General features: G+C 37.1%; 1 protein-coding gene across 4 annotated transcripts in view; it reads left to right on the plus strand.

Annotated features, from left to right (window-relative positions):
• LOC149548037 (uncharacterized) overlaps nucleotides 1–18057 on the plus strand; it is a 284910-nt gene extending 266853 nt beyond the window's left edge. For all 4 annotated transcript variants that reach the window (XM_089792058.1, XM_089792059.1, XM_089792061.1 and 1 more), the window contains 2 exons: nucleotides 17422–17560; nucleotides 17661–18057. In XM_089792058.1, the coding sequence (XP_089648184.1) occupies nucleotides 17422–17560; nucleotides 17661–17731 (210 nt within the window). In that variant the 3' untranslated portion in view covers nucleotides 17732–18057. The remainder of the gene's footprint in view (nucleotides 1–17421; nucleotides 17561–17660) is intronic.
• Nucleotides 18058–18839: the final 782 nt, after the last annotated feature.

Raw genomic sequence — 18839 nt, forward strand, 5'->3', positions numbered from 1 at the left:
AATCTCCAAGTAAGTGGACATTTTCAAACTTGCTCATCAATTCATGCTTATCTTGCTATTTTCGTGCATATTATGGCTTGTTATTGCACATTTGTCCAAAGATATGTCATGAAAAGTGCATTGTTACTTTAAATATGATGGAAACTCTCATTTTCATACTTTTGGATTTTCCCCAAACTCCAAATTTGAATTTTTCCACAAAAGCAACTTGCTTTTTGACATGTTTGAGTCTAAAACCAAAGGCATGTGTTTCTTTTGTGCTTGTTTTCGTTGTTTGTTTGCTTTGTTTTTGTTTGGAAGAAATTGCAAGGTCTTTCCCAAGAATTTGAGCACGTTTTAGTTCACTCCACATTCCACCTCTTCGTGTAAGTGCATTGTTTCATTCCATATTCATCATTACATGCCAAGACACATTGCATCCATTCCTTTCATATGCAATTACACTTCTACTTGCGATTACATGTAATCTCATCCTTCATATGTGTTTATACGTAATCTCATTCTTCAAACCTCATTGCATGTTTGCATCAAATCACAATTGCATGTAAAGTTATTTACATGTGATTGCATCTTGAGAGCCTAGTTTTGTTAAAGGTCACTCTTTTAAACACCAAGGTCGTCATTTGTACACCTCCATAAGCATCCTAACTTGCATGCTTGGCTGTACTCACAAAACCCATCATTGCTCACATGCCATCCATTGTCCTAAGTCCCATTTTAGCCCTCCACATGTACTTCTCGTATCATCTCCAATTCATTACATATGTTTGATGAGTATTTGATCAATGCTCTGAATATGTTGTTCCTTAGAGATCCATTTTGCCAATATTGTCATGGAGTCAGAATCCATATGTTCCAATGATAGATTTAATCCCATTGAAACTTTCATATTGCAGCATGTCAAGATATGTCAAGATTTCTATAAAGAATGAAGACATCCAGCAAAGAAGGCGTGTTTCAAATCAAAGAAATGGTAATTCATTTGGTCTCCATTTTCCCAATGGTTGTCTGAGAACCTAATTTCGTGTTGGAATGCACCAAGCACTTCATTTTAAAGAAAAAAGAAGTTGCAGATGCTTGTTGAAAAGTTGTTCCAAGTTTACCTCCGGACATCATTGAGAAGGTCTTCAAAGTGTCGAAAAATCCAAAATGTGCAAGTCAAACAAGATATTTCACAACTTGAAATTGTTGTCGGTAAATTCTATAGTGTAGCCAACGGGTAGAATAGTATTCGAACGAGTGCGTGACGCTTGAGTCACCCCTTCGAGAAAGTATATGTACACCGTCCGAAAGGGACTTTGGAATCATCAATCATTGTAATCATTGTATTCGGATTGTAAGCATTGAGTGCATATTGTATATATGAATAAAATATCTGTTCTGTGTTGTATCGTGCTGTACTACATGCGTTAAAGTATCTTTACCCTATATGGTAAACATTTGGCGCCATTGCTAGACGAATCTAGAATGAAGGAATGTTATGAAGATTAATGCCGAATTTTCTTAACAAGGATAGGAACAAGGTAAAACACAAGGATGAAATACGTACAATGCAAGAAGTTTTAATTTTAGCACAATAGGCAGAGTGCAGACAAAAGCTTCAGCAGATTCTTGACGGACACCGAGGGGGTGAAGGGGCACAGGCAGAGGGAGTGCACTCACCTAATAGGCCGAGGAGTACTGAGGAATTGCTGGAGGAGATTTGACAGCAATTGAATTTGGTGGAAGAAACAAAGGAGGAGTTCATTAACCTGTATACGTTGAGGGTAAAGCAGCCGAATGGAAGGAAAGCAACTCGCACGGCTCAAAGTGTCGAGGGAGCACAGTGTGGAGTGAACTCTTCGTTCTCAATACACCCGATGAAAGGATACAGGAAGAGAATCGAACAACTTTGCTTGAGGAAGATCTTTTCTCACCAAGTGATGCGGTTGTTGGAAGTAGGATGGTTGTCCGAAGTAACGCGGTTATGTAGAACAGCGCGGGTGTTGTGTAGAACATCACGAGCGTGAAGAACAGCAAGAGTGTTGTGCGGAACAACGCGGGTGTTGTGCAAAACAGCACAGGTGCTCAGAACAACGTGGGTACTTGGAATAGCGCAGGTACTTAGAATAGCATGGGTGCTCAGCAAGTACCTAAGAATAAAAAGAAAGTAGCAATGGCAGGTCACAAAGAAAAATTACTGAAGTTTAATGGTGATGGAACGACATATCCAATCAGACATTGCAAGATGTGTGAAACCATATGGATAGCAAATGGTGTGACGGACGAGGACGATTGGGTCAGACGGTTCCCAGCAACCCTATGGGGTGTGGCAGTTGATTGGTTTTTAGATGCAGGCCCTCAGAAACTAACTACATGGGCAGATGTTAGAAAAGAGTTCATAGTAGAGTTTTGATTGCTATGGGACGATAATGAAATAGTAGCGGAGATATATAGCACCAAGCAAGAAAAGAACGAAACAATCCGGGCCTATGCCAGACGGTTGAAAGAGCTGGTTGGGAAGATGGAAAGTCAACTAGTGGATGGATTGAAGAAACGATGGTTTGTGGAGGGGCTATGGTCGGCTCTAAAAAAGAAGATGAAGATTGTACCACCTGCGTCGTACGCCAATGCGTATAATCGTGCGATGGATCTAGAAAACGAGCAGAAGACAAGTAAGAAGAAAAAGCATAAGTCATCGGATTCAGACGATTCATCCTTTGAAAGTAGCAGTAGTGACGAGGAATCGAACAAGAAGGTTCAAGTATTACAGAAAGATATGCTTCGAATGATGAAAGAATTTAAGAATTTGAAAAAGAATCCGAACATAGTGAAGGGAGAACTGTGGTGCACAAACTGTAAAGAGGATGGCCATACAAATGGCTCTTGCTCGAAGAAACAGTTTTGTGACATCTGGCAGGTTGTGGGGCATTCCCTAAAGAAGTGTTTGTTTAACATGAAATCAAAAGGACACCAGCAAGTGTTACTAACGTAGGAAGTGTCCACCGAAAACAACACAAGCAATGATACAACTTCGGGCGGATATCGCAACAATAATAAACGCGGAAGGGGTGGTAATAACAACAACAATAGCAATGGAGGCCGTAGTCGAATATAGTATGACGCGAGTGGACGATCGATGATTCAATGTTGTGCGTGCAATCTTTGGGGCCACTTTGTTAGAGACTATACTACAAAGGAGACGCTGCAACTACTATGTAGATGGTGTGATTCGGGGGACCACGAAGATTCAGAATGCCCAAAGCAAGGCGTAAATCTATTAAGCATTGAAACATGTGATGAGAAGGTCCTAGTGGTCACACGGGAGTAGGCGAAGAAAGAAAAATACACTGATGCAGAAGAAGAGAAGGAGAGGCTACAAACAACACCAATAGAGCTAGAGAGGTAGATGAAAATAGAAAAATCACAAGTAAAAGACACTGCTGAGACTTTGAAAAGGAACTTAGCAGAACAAAACATGATAAGGTAGATAATGCAAACATAAGTTCTTATTAAATTAAATGACTTTCTTACGATGCCATAGTTGCGAACGGCTATTATGAATATGACGCCACCCCCGAGAGTGATGGAGGAAATAGGAAGGGAAAGTAATGGAACAATCGTAGCAGACTCGATGCTACTGGTACTTATGACAGGAAGGCATCCGACAGTAGTAGAGATGGGCATTTTGGGCACTGTGTTGACAGATACAATTGTAGACGGAGGATCGAGTGTGAACGTGCTACCGGAAGATATTTGGAAAAAGCTAGGACAACCCATGCTGTGGCCACCTACTTCCACTTACTCATGGCAGATTAGCATGGGATAAAACCGTTGGGAACTTTGATGGCATAGCCGGTAACGATCAAGATTCAACCATTTCTACTAGATTTTGTGGTCATCCCGTTGAAGAGAAGAGGGTACGACGCCATACTTGGACGTGGGTGGTTGGTGCAAGCAAAGGTAAAACATGATTGGAAATGAAACACCCTATCCATGGAATGTGGAGGTAGAAGATTCATAATTGACTTGCATACACAAATGGTGGGGGAGGAGGCAGCGTCGTTAGACTCAGAAGGCAAGAGTGATGATTAAGGAAAAAAGAGAATGAAACTAGATGAAGAAGGGGTGTTGAGATTAGGAGGGTCGACTGATGACGACCTAGATTCGGTGAACGGATTGCTACACTAGCAGATGGAGGATTACGAGCTCTTTCCGAGCTGTAATATGTTAAGGGTCAACGAAGGTGAGAAAGGAGAGGAAAATGAATGTTCGAAGGAATATAGAGAACCAGAAGAAGGAAAGGCAGTTATGACTGAAGCTAAAGAGAAGAACATACTATACGAACCTAGCAAAAGGAAAGATTCCATCGTACGGTACACGGTGAATGGACTGTGGAGAAAGAAAATGTTACACTGCACCACGGATATAGTAGAAAGGTGCCAATAGCAAGTAAAACACATTGTACAGTCTACATAGGAAACAAAGAGGAAGAGCTTAATAAAAATTGTAGTTGTATGGAGTGAAGGGTCTAGAATCAAGAATACAATTATTGACGACAAGGAGTGGCAGCCGATGGAATTCATGGTATGGGCCACGAAAGTCGCACAAAATAGACGCAAGGCATGGCATTATAAGCATTTAAAATTAAATAAGTTTCAACCAGGTTAGTTAGTGTTGAAATACAATGGGCGGAATGAAAGCAAACCCCGAAAGTTCAAAGTTAAATGGGTCGGACCCTACAAGATCTGGGAAGTTGGCAATAATGGGTCAATAAAGTTATGGATGTCGAAGCTGACAGTCAATCATGAAAAAAATGACGCACCTTCGTGGACAAGCAACCGAGAGACAATCTAAAAATAATAAATATTAATGTATATATGTAAAAATAAGTGTAAAATAGAATATAATTTTTTTTTTGAGTAAGCTGAAGAAAAGAGATAGATACTAATATGGTAGTAGGAGAAGCATTTCCATATGGTATGGTAAGCACAGAAAAGGTCACCATCGTACGGTCGATACCGTGTGACCATCAAGAAGGAGATTATGAAAGGTGTCGTTGAATAGAGAATGAGAAGAATAACAGTCAAGGAAGCAATCACCACACAAGGGAATTGAACCGTATAGACAAACGAAACATATGCAAAGGGGTCGTATGGATATATGGAATTAAGAGTATGAAAGGGAGGATATAATGGACTGTATGACCTTATACAAGTTAGCAGGTGATTTTAGTCGATCCACCGTACGGCCAGGAGAAGAATAGAAATTGTGCATAAGTGCACTAACACACTGTATGACAAGGCAATTAGGAGGCTGGAGGCATCATCGTATGGACCGTACGGACAAGGAAAGAACAACATATGCGCCATACGTCAAGGAATATAGAACGCCGTATGTTGGCAATAGAGGACAGCAACAAGCACCATATGGAAAAATAGTGGCACAGTACGACATAGGCAAGAACTAGCATAGAGTAACATGCAACATATTGACCGTACAAAAAATACAAGAAAATAATAATGTATGCCAAGGAAGCGAAGTGTAGTTTCGTACAGACATAGAACACTGTGTTGGTTCCCAAAACCGCAAATTGGAATCCTATGAGCCTTGTCTACTCGATGCTGGGATATCCAACGGGTTAAGGCAAACTTGACGAGATCGATCGATGTGATCTAAATCTCTTGCGCTTTTGGCTTTGCAAAACCGAGGCGAGTGGACCTGATCCTGGACGAAACACTTAGATCCAAGACACTTAAAACAAATCAATTAAAAAGCGAATGCAATGAAAGCTTTTAAAACGGCAAGAATTATAGAAAGCTTTAAGATTGCAAATTGTAAATTAAAAATAAAAGTAAATAATCGTATGAATGTTTTTTAAATAAAAGTGATTATTACAGATGATTGCAATGAATGAATATATTAATTCTTCAAAAGCAAGAAATGAAACAGTTGCCAGCATATGGATTATAAATTAGGAGTAAAAGACTAGTGCCTAATTAAACGGGCAATCACAGTCAACATTATAAGTTGAGATTTACAACTTTATAAAGTTTAGTATATTTAACTATAAACAATTTTAATAATTCTGATGCAACGGATCAATTATATAAACGCAATTTAAATTAGTCTAAAATGCACTTTAACTCCTACGGAGACAAATTAGACATAAATACGGAAACAATAAAGTATTTCACAATATTTAAGTTTATCTAATTTAAAATGCAATAATGACCCAATCCACTTATCCAAATATTAAAATATTTATAGAAAATAATAAAAAATGTTTATAAAGGACACAACTTAATAAAAAATTAAAACTCTAAGGCAAATAAATTAAAATAAATACTTCTTACAGATTGTGCCAAAAATAAAAATTATATGTAGAGACACTCCTCATCGATGATCAATCTACTGCAAATTTTAATCTTGGACTCGCATATAAATTTGCTCGATAATCCAAAACCCAGAAGCTTTGTTCAATTGCTTATTTTTCTGCCAAATAAATAATATAATATATCATCGTGCATAGGATAGATAAAATTTTTTAAAAATAAGAATGAATATATATCTGTCTATTGTTTTACATCTATATTTATAGACGTGAAAAGATATGAGATCTTTCCAAAACATCACACCATTTCCAAACTATGAACTAGTTCGTATGTTTCGCTAAAACAAATGAAAAGTTAATGCCTTCCGAACATTAACTTATACCAAATTTGATTAACGTTTAAAAATAATAAAAACTTGGTAAGATTATTCCCAGGTTCTTTCGCACATGCCTTTCTCCATTTGATAGACTTTTCAATCACGTTCTTACTGGGAGAAAATTCTCAAATATATGAGATGCCCTGATTCGGATTCTTAGATTTGTTAGCCTGTGCCCACCATGTCTATGCTCGATCAAGCTCAATGTAAGTACTCCTACTTTTCTCCCACACGCAATCTCCAAGTTTGAAATGGGAATATCGCTCCTTGTTCAGCTATTAATCATGACCAATGAAGGTAAACAGTTCTGTGTGCAAATTCGATGAGTATCATCAATTTTTAGCGTGAAGGCCCTTCGTTCTTTGTTGCCTAGAGTGCTTCATATTCACATTGGGTGGTGCCAGGAGACCCTCACTTTTACACAGTAATATGCGATAATTTTGCACATGCATTAGGAACGCTCCCAAATTACCCTCTATCATGAGTATTTGTTCATAGCGCTGTTGATAATATTCACGCTTTAGTGCCTGCAAACAAAAAGAAAAGAAGAGTTAGATGTTGATGAACACAGTTAAATGATTTGAACTCTTTGTGTAAGACCTCCAACTGCACATAGGAATACTTCAGGTGTCTTCTGAATTTGGTTATGGATGGAACAAGAACTCTGCCATGATAATCATCTTTAGATTTTAATCACATCTCTTCCTCCAGTGCTTGACTGAAAACTCGCAAAGACTGGATGCATAGATTGTATTGATTGATTGCTGGATATAGCCCTTTCTAGGTGGCAATTCATATACATATAAAGTTTATAGTTGTTATTCCCTTTGCTACAAATGTATATACAGGAATCATAAAACCTAGAATCTGCATGTGCAAAATTCATTGCCAATTGTCACAGTATACGACTGCTGCTGCTCCATTGAAGGCACGCACTGGGTGTCTAACTCTTGTTTAAATTTGTGATTGTATGACCTCTGACAACTTCATTGTAAACATCCAGCATTATATACATATTTTTCTCCATCCGATCAATATCTTGGAACAGCTAACCAATCCTGATATAATATAATCAATATGCAATTCTTCAAACTGAAGGTGATGGTTGGAAAGAATCAATACTGTTTAATAATTTCTAGAACACTAAAGGAATACTGAAACAGAGTACAATAATTTCTGGTATATACTGTGAGACACCCATTGAAATGACTTTCTAAGGCATCCTCTGGTTCTAGACTGTTAATTCTGTCCTCATGAATACATTCTAAATCTAATCCTTATTATGAATGCAACGATGTCTGATAGAACAGCCCTCAAGTTTGGCAGACGGGAGGCCAAATGTAATGTAGGTCCACTTCCAATGGACTGGCCATACAACATCAAGCCTTCATGTCTTATTCCACAGTCTCTCTTCAATCAGTGGTATATTGCTTCTAGGTCAGCATATGTATTAAATTCAGTTGCCTTTCCAGAAGAAGCTCCATATCCTAAGCATAATTCATTACATTGGGTCGTAAATGAGCTCACAGCTTCTTGTTGTATTCTGTCAACTTATGGCCAAGGTTATTATATTTTAAAATGCAACCCTGCAAAGTCTTATAGAACAAAAGCTTTTTCATATAGAAGGTCACATGAATTCTGCCACAGGCTTATCAACTGATTTTCCATTTGGCACTACCCATCATTTCATAGAAACATAATAATGTGGTCTGTATTTCATTCAATAAACTGACATCATATGTTTTAGCCACATTATCTATCATTCTTTTTTGATTATATGGCACACTGGATCTGCAGTGGACATGCCTCCGAAGTTTATAGTCCCATGCAACTCCATATTTGTGTATCTTATCAATTCTAAGAAAATCTGCTGTAAACCTTTCAACTCATTCCACTTCAAATTGAAGGCCTTTGGAATTCAGAATGGTGGGATCATGTTTAACAATGAAGATTTACACATCACACACAAAAATCCTCCCTTTGTCATGGTATTTTGAGCTTTAAATTTTGCCAAAATTAAGAGTCCCAACACACTGTGTGAAGGGGAAAACACCGTACGACCCTATCCAAGCAAAAAGTAGCGATAGAAATATAGACCGTACGGCCATACGGACAAAGGAATACACTACAGAAGCATTGCATCATGTAGTCGTACGCCGTATGGAGTGAAGCTGCGAAATAATAATAGAGATCACCATACCTGAAGGGAAGCAAATTGCAGTACACCGGTAAACATAGAAGGGTGATAGGAGGTTCTTGAAAAAAAAGACAAAAAATCAAAACAAGGAGCATGCTTGGGGCTCTGCCCCAATACCCTGCGGGGGCGCTGCTCCTCGATCCCACTGGGGGCGATGCCCCCTAGACCCCCAGTCAGTGCTGTTATTAGTCGTGGTAAGCGTGACCAGTTGATGAGACCTGGAGCTACTACAGGCATAGAATGTCTGTGTGCTACAGGTGGAGAGAGCACTGGAGCAAGCCTTTCGAGAAGGGTGCTACACTTTGAGGCACTCGGAGTAGGTGTTGGACTAGAGGCTGTTTTGGGGATGCATAGAGAGCTCAGGAGGAGCTGATCATCCAGTTGGGGGCAGCAGAGTGACACTTGGCTCAGTGTACCCAGGCATTGGAAGCATAGAAGGCAACACAAGTGGCTATCAAGGTTAGATTGGCTAAGGTGACAGTATTGTGTTAGTAGAGGCTACAAATGCAACGTGTTTTGAAGACCAGTTTGGTGCAGGCATGGGAAAAATGTGAATGTGATGTGACGGAAAAAAATCTATCCTATTATAGTTAGTCACAGTTAGTGTATCATATTTTGTTAATCTGTCTCGGATATTTTGTAATTGTCGTCTGGAGATGACTTTTCTTTTAGGGGGGATGATGTCGGTAAATTCTATAGTGTAGCCGATGGGTACAATAGTATCCAAACGGGCGCGTGATGCCGAAGTCACCCCTTCGGGAAAGTATATGTACACCGTTCAGAAGGGACTTTGGAATCATCAATCATTATCATCATTATAATCATTGTATTCGAAATGTAAGCATTGAGAGCATATTGCATATATGAATAAAATATTTGTTCTATGTTGTATTGTGTTGTACTACATGCGTTAAAGTATCTTTACCCTGTACAGTAAACAAGAATGAGGAAAAGCTTGATCACATCAAGTTTTCAAATCACAATTGGAAACTCATCATGGTGAATGCAGTGGCGTAAAATACAGGAATCCCTGATCTCGTGATCATCATCAAGTACAAGGCCTTTGCCGACAATCCACAAGATTGATTCATTCAGAATCAACAGCCTCAACACTTTCTTATTCTTTTTCTTCTTTCCTGTTTGTAATTGAAGAGGATGTATGACATGAAAATGTGTAATTATATTTAATACGACTTACATGTGTAATGACATGTAATCTAATACTTTCTCTTGTTAGTTAGACCAGGTCAAAGTTGGTTGAGTTGCTCCCACTTTTTGCTCCTCCTTTTTCTCAACTCCTTTACCTCTATAAAGGAGTGCTCTCTCATTGTAAAAATGATATTTTGTTCTATGCATGAAAGCTCTGTCACACTCGTGCAAGCATAACTTTGATTGTGTAGTACGAATTTGGGAGAAAAGTGAATAAAAGAAGCAATTGGATTCGAAGCTTTGACGGGAAGCAATTGTGATAGAGCAAATTAGAAGCTTTGACTATAATTTGTGCCTATTGTTTTTGATTCATGTTATTATTGTGTGTTCAATAATAGAGCATAGTGATTAAAGAAGCAATCAGAGCCGAAGTTTTGCTTGGGACAATTGTGGCAAATTCATAGGCTAGGAGCTTTGATTGTAGCTTGTATTACCATCTCAAATTCATGAAAAATAGTTAGAATTCCCTGCTTTTGGAAGTCTTGGTGCCCCAATGGTAGAGGTTATTCTAATAGAATAGGTTAAAATAGGACTTAGAGCCAAACTGGTACGCTTTCGGCTAGCCTTTGAGTTAGTGTTAGTTTATGGGTATCACCGTTTACAACTTTAGATAGAAGTGTAGTTTGAAGTTTCATCTAGCCCATTACTCGCTCTGTGGGTAAGTGGATTCTTTTTTGAAAGATAAGAGGCAAGAGTATTGGTAATGCCCCTTAACAAAATTTCTCAACTTCTTTCTTACCTTGAGTTGATTCAAGGAATGGTAAGAAGGGGGAACCTTCCCTTTAAGGTAGGAGAGGCTCTGTCTCACACATTGTGGCTAATCATCCTACTCTGCGACTAGATTTTACCCAAAACTGCCAGTTGCAAAATATCCACCCAACAATATGGACTTGTTGCAACATGGAAGGAGAGGTTGTTAAAAATAAAAAATCAACACATTGAATCTCAAGTTGGCGATGCACATCACGGTTCCATCTAGTACCCTCTAGTGATGGTTGTGGCTCAGGTGTGTTTCTATGCACAAAATACCATCAGTTGAAAAGTTATGTGGTCTACTAGAACAAACGGATGTGGAAGCTAAGCTTGAGGGTGTGCCACAGGTAGGTGTGTGGATTTGTGGGCCATTAAGAGAGCCCACTATCCCCTCAAGTGCTTCTTCTTCTTCATCAAGGGTGATTGGGATACCTGATCACAACCCACATTATTTCATTATGAATCGTGATAATTGTTTTAGCACAATCAAACTAATAATGGTGTTTAGAAAATAATAAATGATTATTATAAAAAAAAACATACTTTGCGATTCGGAAATGGATGCCCTCATGGCCAATTTTGCCCTTCCCTTTTCAACTTCTTTTCTTGGGCACCGAGCAAAGCAATCATCTCTCGTTTTATTTCCTCTGTAGTGCTATCACAAACCCTTGTGTCACACTTTTGTATACCGGCAAGGTGGTACTTCAAACGAGATATGCCTTTGTGAATTTATTTTTTGCATTTTATGCATATCACACTCTTATACTTTGTTCCTTCAAAGCCATTTTTCCATGCAAAGTCTCTAGCCCCTTTAGGGCCCATGCCTATGACTCCAGATGCTGCAGCTGACCCAGTTGTAGTAGAATCCATATTTTCCATTTAATGTAAAATCAACCTGTTGGACTGTTTTTGCATAATCAAACTAATAATGATGTTTAGAAAATGATAAATGATTCTTATAAATAAAACATACCTTGCGATTCAGAAATGGATGCCCTCATGGTCAATTTTCCCTTTTCCCTTTTCAACTTCTCTTCTTGGGCACCGAACAAAGCAATCATCTTTTGTTTTATTTCCTCTGTAGTGCTATCGCAAACCCTTGTGTCACACTTTTGTATACCAACAAGGTGGCATTTCAAACGAGATATGCTTCTGTGAATTTATTTTTTGCATTTTATGCATATCACACTATTATACTTCATTCCTTCAAAGCCATATCTCCATGCAAAGTCTCTAGCCCCTTTAGGGCCTATGCCTATGACTCTAGATGGACATGCATCTACGGGGCCACTGCCAAATGCTGCAATTGACCCAGTTGTAGTAGAATCCATATTTGCCATTTAATGTAAAATCAACCTATTGGTTCACAAAACCACAGATTGGAAATCCAAGAGTTTGCCACTTTTCCAATAGGATTTATCAATCAGTTCTCGCCAATGAACGAGAATGACTTCAATAACCCTGCATTTTAGGCTTTGCTACACCTAGGCAGGTAAACCTTCACCTCAAACACTAACTACTTGGTTCAAGGATTATCTATAGCAAATATAAGCTTTGGTGAGTTCTTCGGTTGGCAAAGTCCTTGAACTCAATCAATTACAAGTTGAATGTTAAATGTTGAATGTTTGACTTGAATGTTTTGTATATAGTTCTTAACAATGGGTTTGATTCTTGTAAGAAGGAAGATATAGATTTTTTGACTTCAAATATAAATCCAATAATACTTCAATGATTCAAAGCACCAGCGTGTTTGCTTATTTGGGCAATAGAGTCAACTACAATGAAGATTGTCACGTACAACTTAATAAAATTCTACGCACATATACTGTCAACAATTTAATAATCAAGACGTGGCAGATCAAGTATATATACACAATTCTAAGTTTGTCCAGATTGCACTTTAACTCCTAAGGTAGGGAGACAAACTGGACATAGATACGGAAACAATCCAATATTTCACTATATTTGTGATGATCGAGTTTAAAATGCCATAAATGACCCAATCCACTTATCGGACATTTAAATTGCTTATGGAATTTAAAGATGATTATAAAGGATGAATCAACTGCAGTTTAAATCGCCATTTCTTTAATAAAAATAACAAAGGGCCTTTTATTTTATTATTAAATAAAATATTTGAATTCATATTACAAAGCCATGCTTTAAGCTCCTTATTCCTCACAAATATTCTTCTTTTTCTTTTTCTACTATTCGAATGTGTTTTGTTGTTTTTTCTTATTAAATGATATATCCCTCTTTATATTTAATGAGAAGGGATTGTGTCTTTTTAATTTCAAAAGTTACATCTCTAAAAAATAAATATAACTTCTAATATTTATTTTAATTTAATAGAGCTAATCATCAGTCCTTGGGATCATACTGAATAACATTATTTTAATGTTACCATTTTATGTAACATTTCCTGGCCCTTATTTGCTTTGTCTTCATTCTAACATGATGTTCAACATTTTACACTCATCATTCGATACCTTATTATTAAAAGACAAAACATCAAGTGGATGTGCAAATGGAATATTCATTTTAATATGTGTCCCACTAGTAATAAAGAAATAAAGCTCTTTGTTATGGATAAATTCTATAAGAAGATTTGGGGTAATGGACTAGGAAGGAAAAAAGCCTATTATATCAGCGAGTTCAACCCCACATGTGATCAACTCCAAAAGGCATACATAGGGACCAACATTTCTTGGAGAGCTAAAAGTCTCATTGCACAGCTCAGAACCAACTCTCATCAACTCTGATGTGAGATTGGTCGGTGGAAGAGGCCAAAAGAGTCTTGGAAAGAGAGAATTTGCATGTTTTGCAATGCTGCGAAGGTGGAAACGGAACAACACTTAATGTTAGAATGTGATGCATACAAGGACATCAAATTCAAATTTGCGGAGATTATATCTGGAAGCTCTTGGCACAATTTATTCAATGAGGAGTACAATGAGAAGTTAGGGGGGCTCATCATCAGCTTGCACAAAAAAAGATCTGAATTACTATAGCTGGCCTAGTTGGTAGACTGTCCCATAGGCTATTCTTAGCCTCGTGGACATTAAAATCTATCTATCTATCTATCTTCAGGTGGGCTCTTTTGATATTATTCGCCTGAATTTAGATGTGGTTATTTATTTTATATCAAACTCTTCTATATAGTTGACATCTCAAAGGTCCGATGTTCAAAGAGTTCCACAATTTCCTTTGATGTTATTGCTCACCTATGTTAGTAAATCACGTCTATTTTTCCTCATCCTAACATGACTTTCAGCATTTTACATTCATCATTCAATACCTCATTAATAGCGTGGGCTCTTCTGATATTATTTGCTGGAATTTAGATGTGGTTATTTATTTTATATCAAACTCTTCTAAATAGTTAACATCTCAAAGGTCCGATGTCCAAAGCGTTCCACCATTTCCTTCAATATTATTGCTCAGCTATGTCAGTAAATCGCGTCTATTTTTCCTTCCATTAATTTGCGTAGAAACTTTGGTTGGGCTGACTTTTTCAAATGAAGTCTTTGATGGGCCACAGCAGAATCATATTGAAGTCAAATCCTGTATACTTATCCATGATGCCAGAAGTCATCTGCAGCCTGATTTTTTTCTTCATCTCCAAGTGGTGAATCCATTCTGTGCAGAAAAGTGAGCTGGAAAGATCTGAAGGTTGAACCTTTACAAATTGCTAGTGCTTGTCATGAAGGCTGGTTTGGTGTTAATCTTAGATTTGTGGTATCACTATTCAAAAGATTTCAGGCATCCTCCAGCAACTATCTTTGCCTCTGATATGAGATGGATCAAATGATTCCTTCAGTCAGAACGTAGAGTCTCTATCACTGAATTAACCCCAATCCTTCACCATTGGCTGTTGGATATCCATTCGTTCAATATTGCATGGTTTGGGTTCACCATTTTAGCCATTATGTATTCCTTGACCTTCAGTTAATGTGGCTAAATTGATGCCTATATGTTCATTGTTATTTTAGTGAGATAATTCATCTATCCTATTGCTTCAGAAGAAACTGTTCATGGACCTGATACCTTTAGAATTCAATGACTAGTGCTCAATGTTCTATGCAGTAAGAATGTAATCGTATATCTCCTGTTCTGCATCTACTGGGTATGAGTTTTCCAACAATGAATCTCCTGTCCAAACTCTGCATACACTGCATATCTTCTTTCTTAAGTTAGTGCCAATTCTGGTGGAGAATGAACTCAAGTTCACAGTCACAAAGGCATGGAGCCTAGTTTGATAGTAACAACCATACATACAACTAGTTCCAAGGTAACTGAATATGTGAAATACCTGTAACATTGTTTCGTACAAGAAAAAGCATGCATGAGACATCCTCAGACACAAGGTTCACAATTCCTTCCTCGACATCCATATGGTGATTTGCAATGTTCTGTTCTATCACAGCATTTACATTTATAGCATCAACGAATTGCATTTGTTTCTGGTCACTTGGTCTAAGTCCTCTACGTGATGAAGATGCTTGTCTATCACTGCTCATGATAACTCTGAATATTCTTTTGCATCCTGAATTATGATTTAGAACATTTCCATGTGATGTTTGATATTAGATACTTCTGTATAATTATAATTTGGAAATGCATGCATATATATGAACCAACTTCCTTTTCCACATTATTCGGATCATGACTTATAGTGTATATTGTTTGAATATAAGTAGTGGGTAAGATCTGAAGATTATCCCTTTGGCATGGTGTTCGAGACTCTAAATTTTGCAAAATTTAGAGTTCCATTCCAACCTACACATACAAAATAAGCCACAAATTTAGATATTTAATAAACATATTTAGGAACAAACTATGTTAGATTAAAACTTCAAATGAGTTTAAACACAAGCTGAAACTTGAAAGAATAAAACAAAAAATGTATTGGGTTATGAAACTATTGTGAAAAATAAGATTTTTTTTTGCAAAAATTGCAAAAACATAGTGTTAGATCTTAGTATTACACTCTATAACATGTTAAAGAACATTGCAAATGGTATTCTAGAGTTTTAATAAAGTTGGATGGAAGTTATGCAAGAATGGCAAGAAAAAACGATTTTTAACTCAAAAGAACAAAAAATTAAGAAACTTACTTGTGAATCCAGATTTTCTTTAAAAGATCTTTAAATCCACTTACAATCGCTCTAGATCGCTGCCAAACACTTATTTTCTCCTCCTAAACCCTTCTCCACCACCCAAGAAGCTCAATGCTGGAAAATGTTATGTTCTGCCATTTTGACTGGGCATGACTTATTTACTAGCAACCGCCCAAGAGAAATTCAGCACTTCTTGCCGAGAAATGCTGATATAGCACTGAGAAAATGGTGTTTTCACACTGAGAAGATTGGAACTTCTCGGTCCTGAAATCTCACGATAAAACCTTGTGTTTTCACGCCAAGTCTGGAATCTCGCAAGGAAATGATATAATGCCAATAATTGACGCTATTTTGAACTATGGTAGGACATCACATCCTTTTTCATATTATGGCTTGTCGATCCTGGCTCAATTTTATAACTTCATAAAGTGGTGCACAGCAACCTACATGTCTACTCAAATGGAACAGAGACTTTTTATGTACTGCTGAAAAGATCTCTGGATGAATTTTACCATGTTTTAAAGTTATAAACTTGTCATTATGATGCCTAGGTTAAAGTTTTTGATCATTTTGGTTTTCACAATGATTGCAATTATTGTAGATATTTCATTCCCATGAGTTTGTTATATATAATATATATAAAGAAGGCTTCAGTAGTTGCCCTTCTCCTTATTTCTTCATTAGAGGCACAGAATCAAGTCCATCAGGTGTATGAAGTTGCGCCCTGTGTCATAAAAGCTTCCCTATTTTCTATGTGGTATGCTGTGTCTTTCCCTATAGGTAGTAAGTCAGCTATATTAGTTTTTTCAATTGATGACTCCTTAGCATACAATGCTGAAGCTTATGGTTCCTTTCTTATTTCGGCACACAGGAAATTGTTTATCACTACTCTTTTCTCTAGGTGATCATCCAACAGTATGCCACAGATGCTTAGCTTATATTCCTTTGATAAAATCCCTTCTTCATTGTGCATCTCTATAAATCTAGCCTCGTGCCAAGCTTCCTATTCGTTCTAGTCATTCCAAACACTGATATACCAAGTTGGAGGAAGACCTATTAATCCAAATGATTCTTGCAATTTTTTTCTGTAACTGAATTTGGGGGTGTTTGGTGGTTGTTTGAGCTTGCTTGAGGAAATTAATTGTGTTTAATGGAGTTACTGATGTGTTTTAACATTTTCTAGGAAATAAATTCCTTCCAACAGTGGGATTTCATTTCTGTAAATTTATTTCAGTTATTTAGCTTCAGATCAGTTAGAATATCTGCTTATCTAGTAAGTACTAATAATGGACATAGTAGTGAACTGTTTCTGTAACTAAATATAAGAAATTCCTGGAAACTTTCTGAACAAAGACTATAATATACCTGTCTTGCAAGCTGTATATTCTTTTAGCAGAGAATGTTATTCATCAAGAAATGCACAACTGAAAAATACAATCAATGTCCTTACAGAGTTTTCCTGAGGAGCTATTTTTTGTGCTCCGCACAGTACAACTTCTACGAGGCATTAGTGCAGGTATGGGTATAAATTACTCTTGTGCGGAAGCATGGAAACAAATGGCAGAGGAAGCAGTTGCTTCTGGAGGAGCAGGTTACTATGCACTCCAATGTTGCTTTCATTGATCCTTATCTAATACAACTCTTGACTTTTCATAAATATAAATCATTCTAATATGACTGTGTGTCTTCAGGTACAGACTTGCAAACAGAAAATGCCAAGAATATTGGCTCAAGGAAAATACTTTTTTGGAAGAAAAGATAGCACATGAGAAGATTTATATGATTTGCTACGTTGATTGTAGTTTTGAAGTTTCCCCTGTAATTTCTTTAAACCTAAAAAATGCACTTGATTGCTCTAGCTTGAAAAATCACACTTCATTAAATTTTGTCTATTAGTACCTATAGAAACTTTTAGTGAGATTGCTTCAGTTAACTATGACTATTCTTTCATGTAAGATTTTAGGCGTCTCTAGAAAAATAGGGACACAATGAGTTGTATTTCTGCAGGTTGCTAACATACAGCTACAGGCTCCCTATTCTTACTGCTAAATAGTAACCACCACTTTTAAAGAGGGATTTCTTCTTGCATATGGAGTGTACCTTGAGGAGTAATTTCAAGAATATGCCTAATAGCTCCAATGCAAAACCAACTTTGCTTTATGGATAATATGCTTGATAGCTACCATACAAAACCAACTGCCCTTTATGGCATTCACTAATTATGAATTAGAATGACTTCTCAAGTTATGTTCTATAGAGTTTTGAAATGGGAAAGGCGGGATAAATGGATGAGTTTTGGAGATGAAAGAATGAAACAAAATTTAGGGATGGCAATTGGTGGTATGTGCTGTAAAATAGACTTGCCTTGAGCTTATCTAGGTTAATTTAATAAGAAGCTCATATATATAAGCATAAAATAAATCATGTTTAATTGACCTTGATGAAGATTTCAGACCTAAAAATCATACTGATTGCTTTGTAGGATGAGAGAGATTATCAAGAGATATCAAAGGATGTGAAATGAATTGCTTTGAATACCAAGACATAACAATAAATTGCTCAAATGTGTTTAGTTAGGCCACAAATTTTGAATGGGTGGGAATTGCCTAGATTTGAATTTGAACTTTTTAGAAAATCATGGGTCATACCGATGGAATTGAGATTTGATCTACATTTGCAGAAATAACCCAAGATGATGAAAAGTGTAAAAGTCTATGTTGGGAATGATGCTTGATCAGGATGGGTGTAATAAATATGGAATGGTTAAAAAAGTGTGCAGAGATCATTTCATTTGTCAACATGTAAATATTTTAAGATACTCCCAAAATGAGTGAGAAAATAAATGAGAATTCGCATGGTGTCTATAATAA

The sequence above is a fragment of the Cupressus sempervirens genome, chromosome 7 (assembly GCF_028749045.1).
Source record: "Cupressus sempervirens isolate cs-2001-9-10 chromosome 7, ASM2874904v1, whole genome shotgun sequence".
NCBI classification, from domain to species: Eukaryota; Viridiplantae; Streptophyta; class Pinopsida; order Cupressales; family Cupressaceae; genus Cupressus; species Cupressus sempervirens.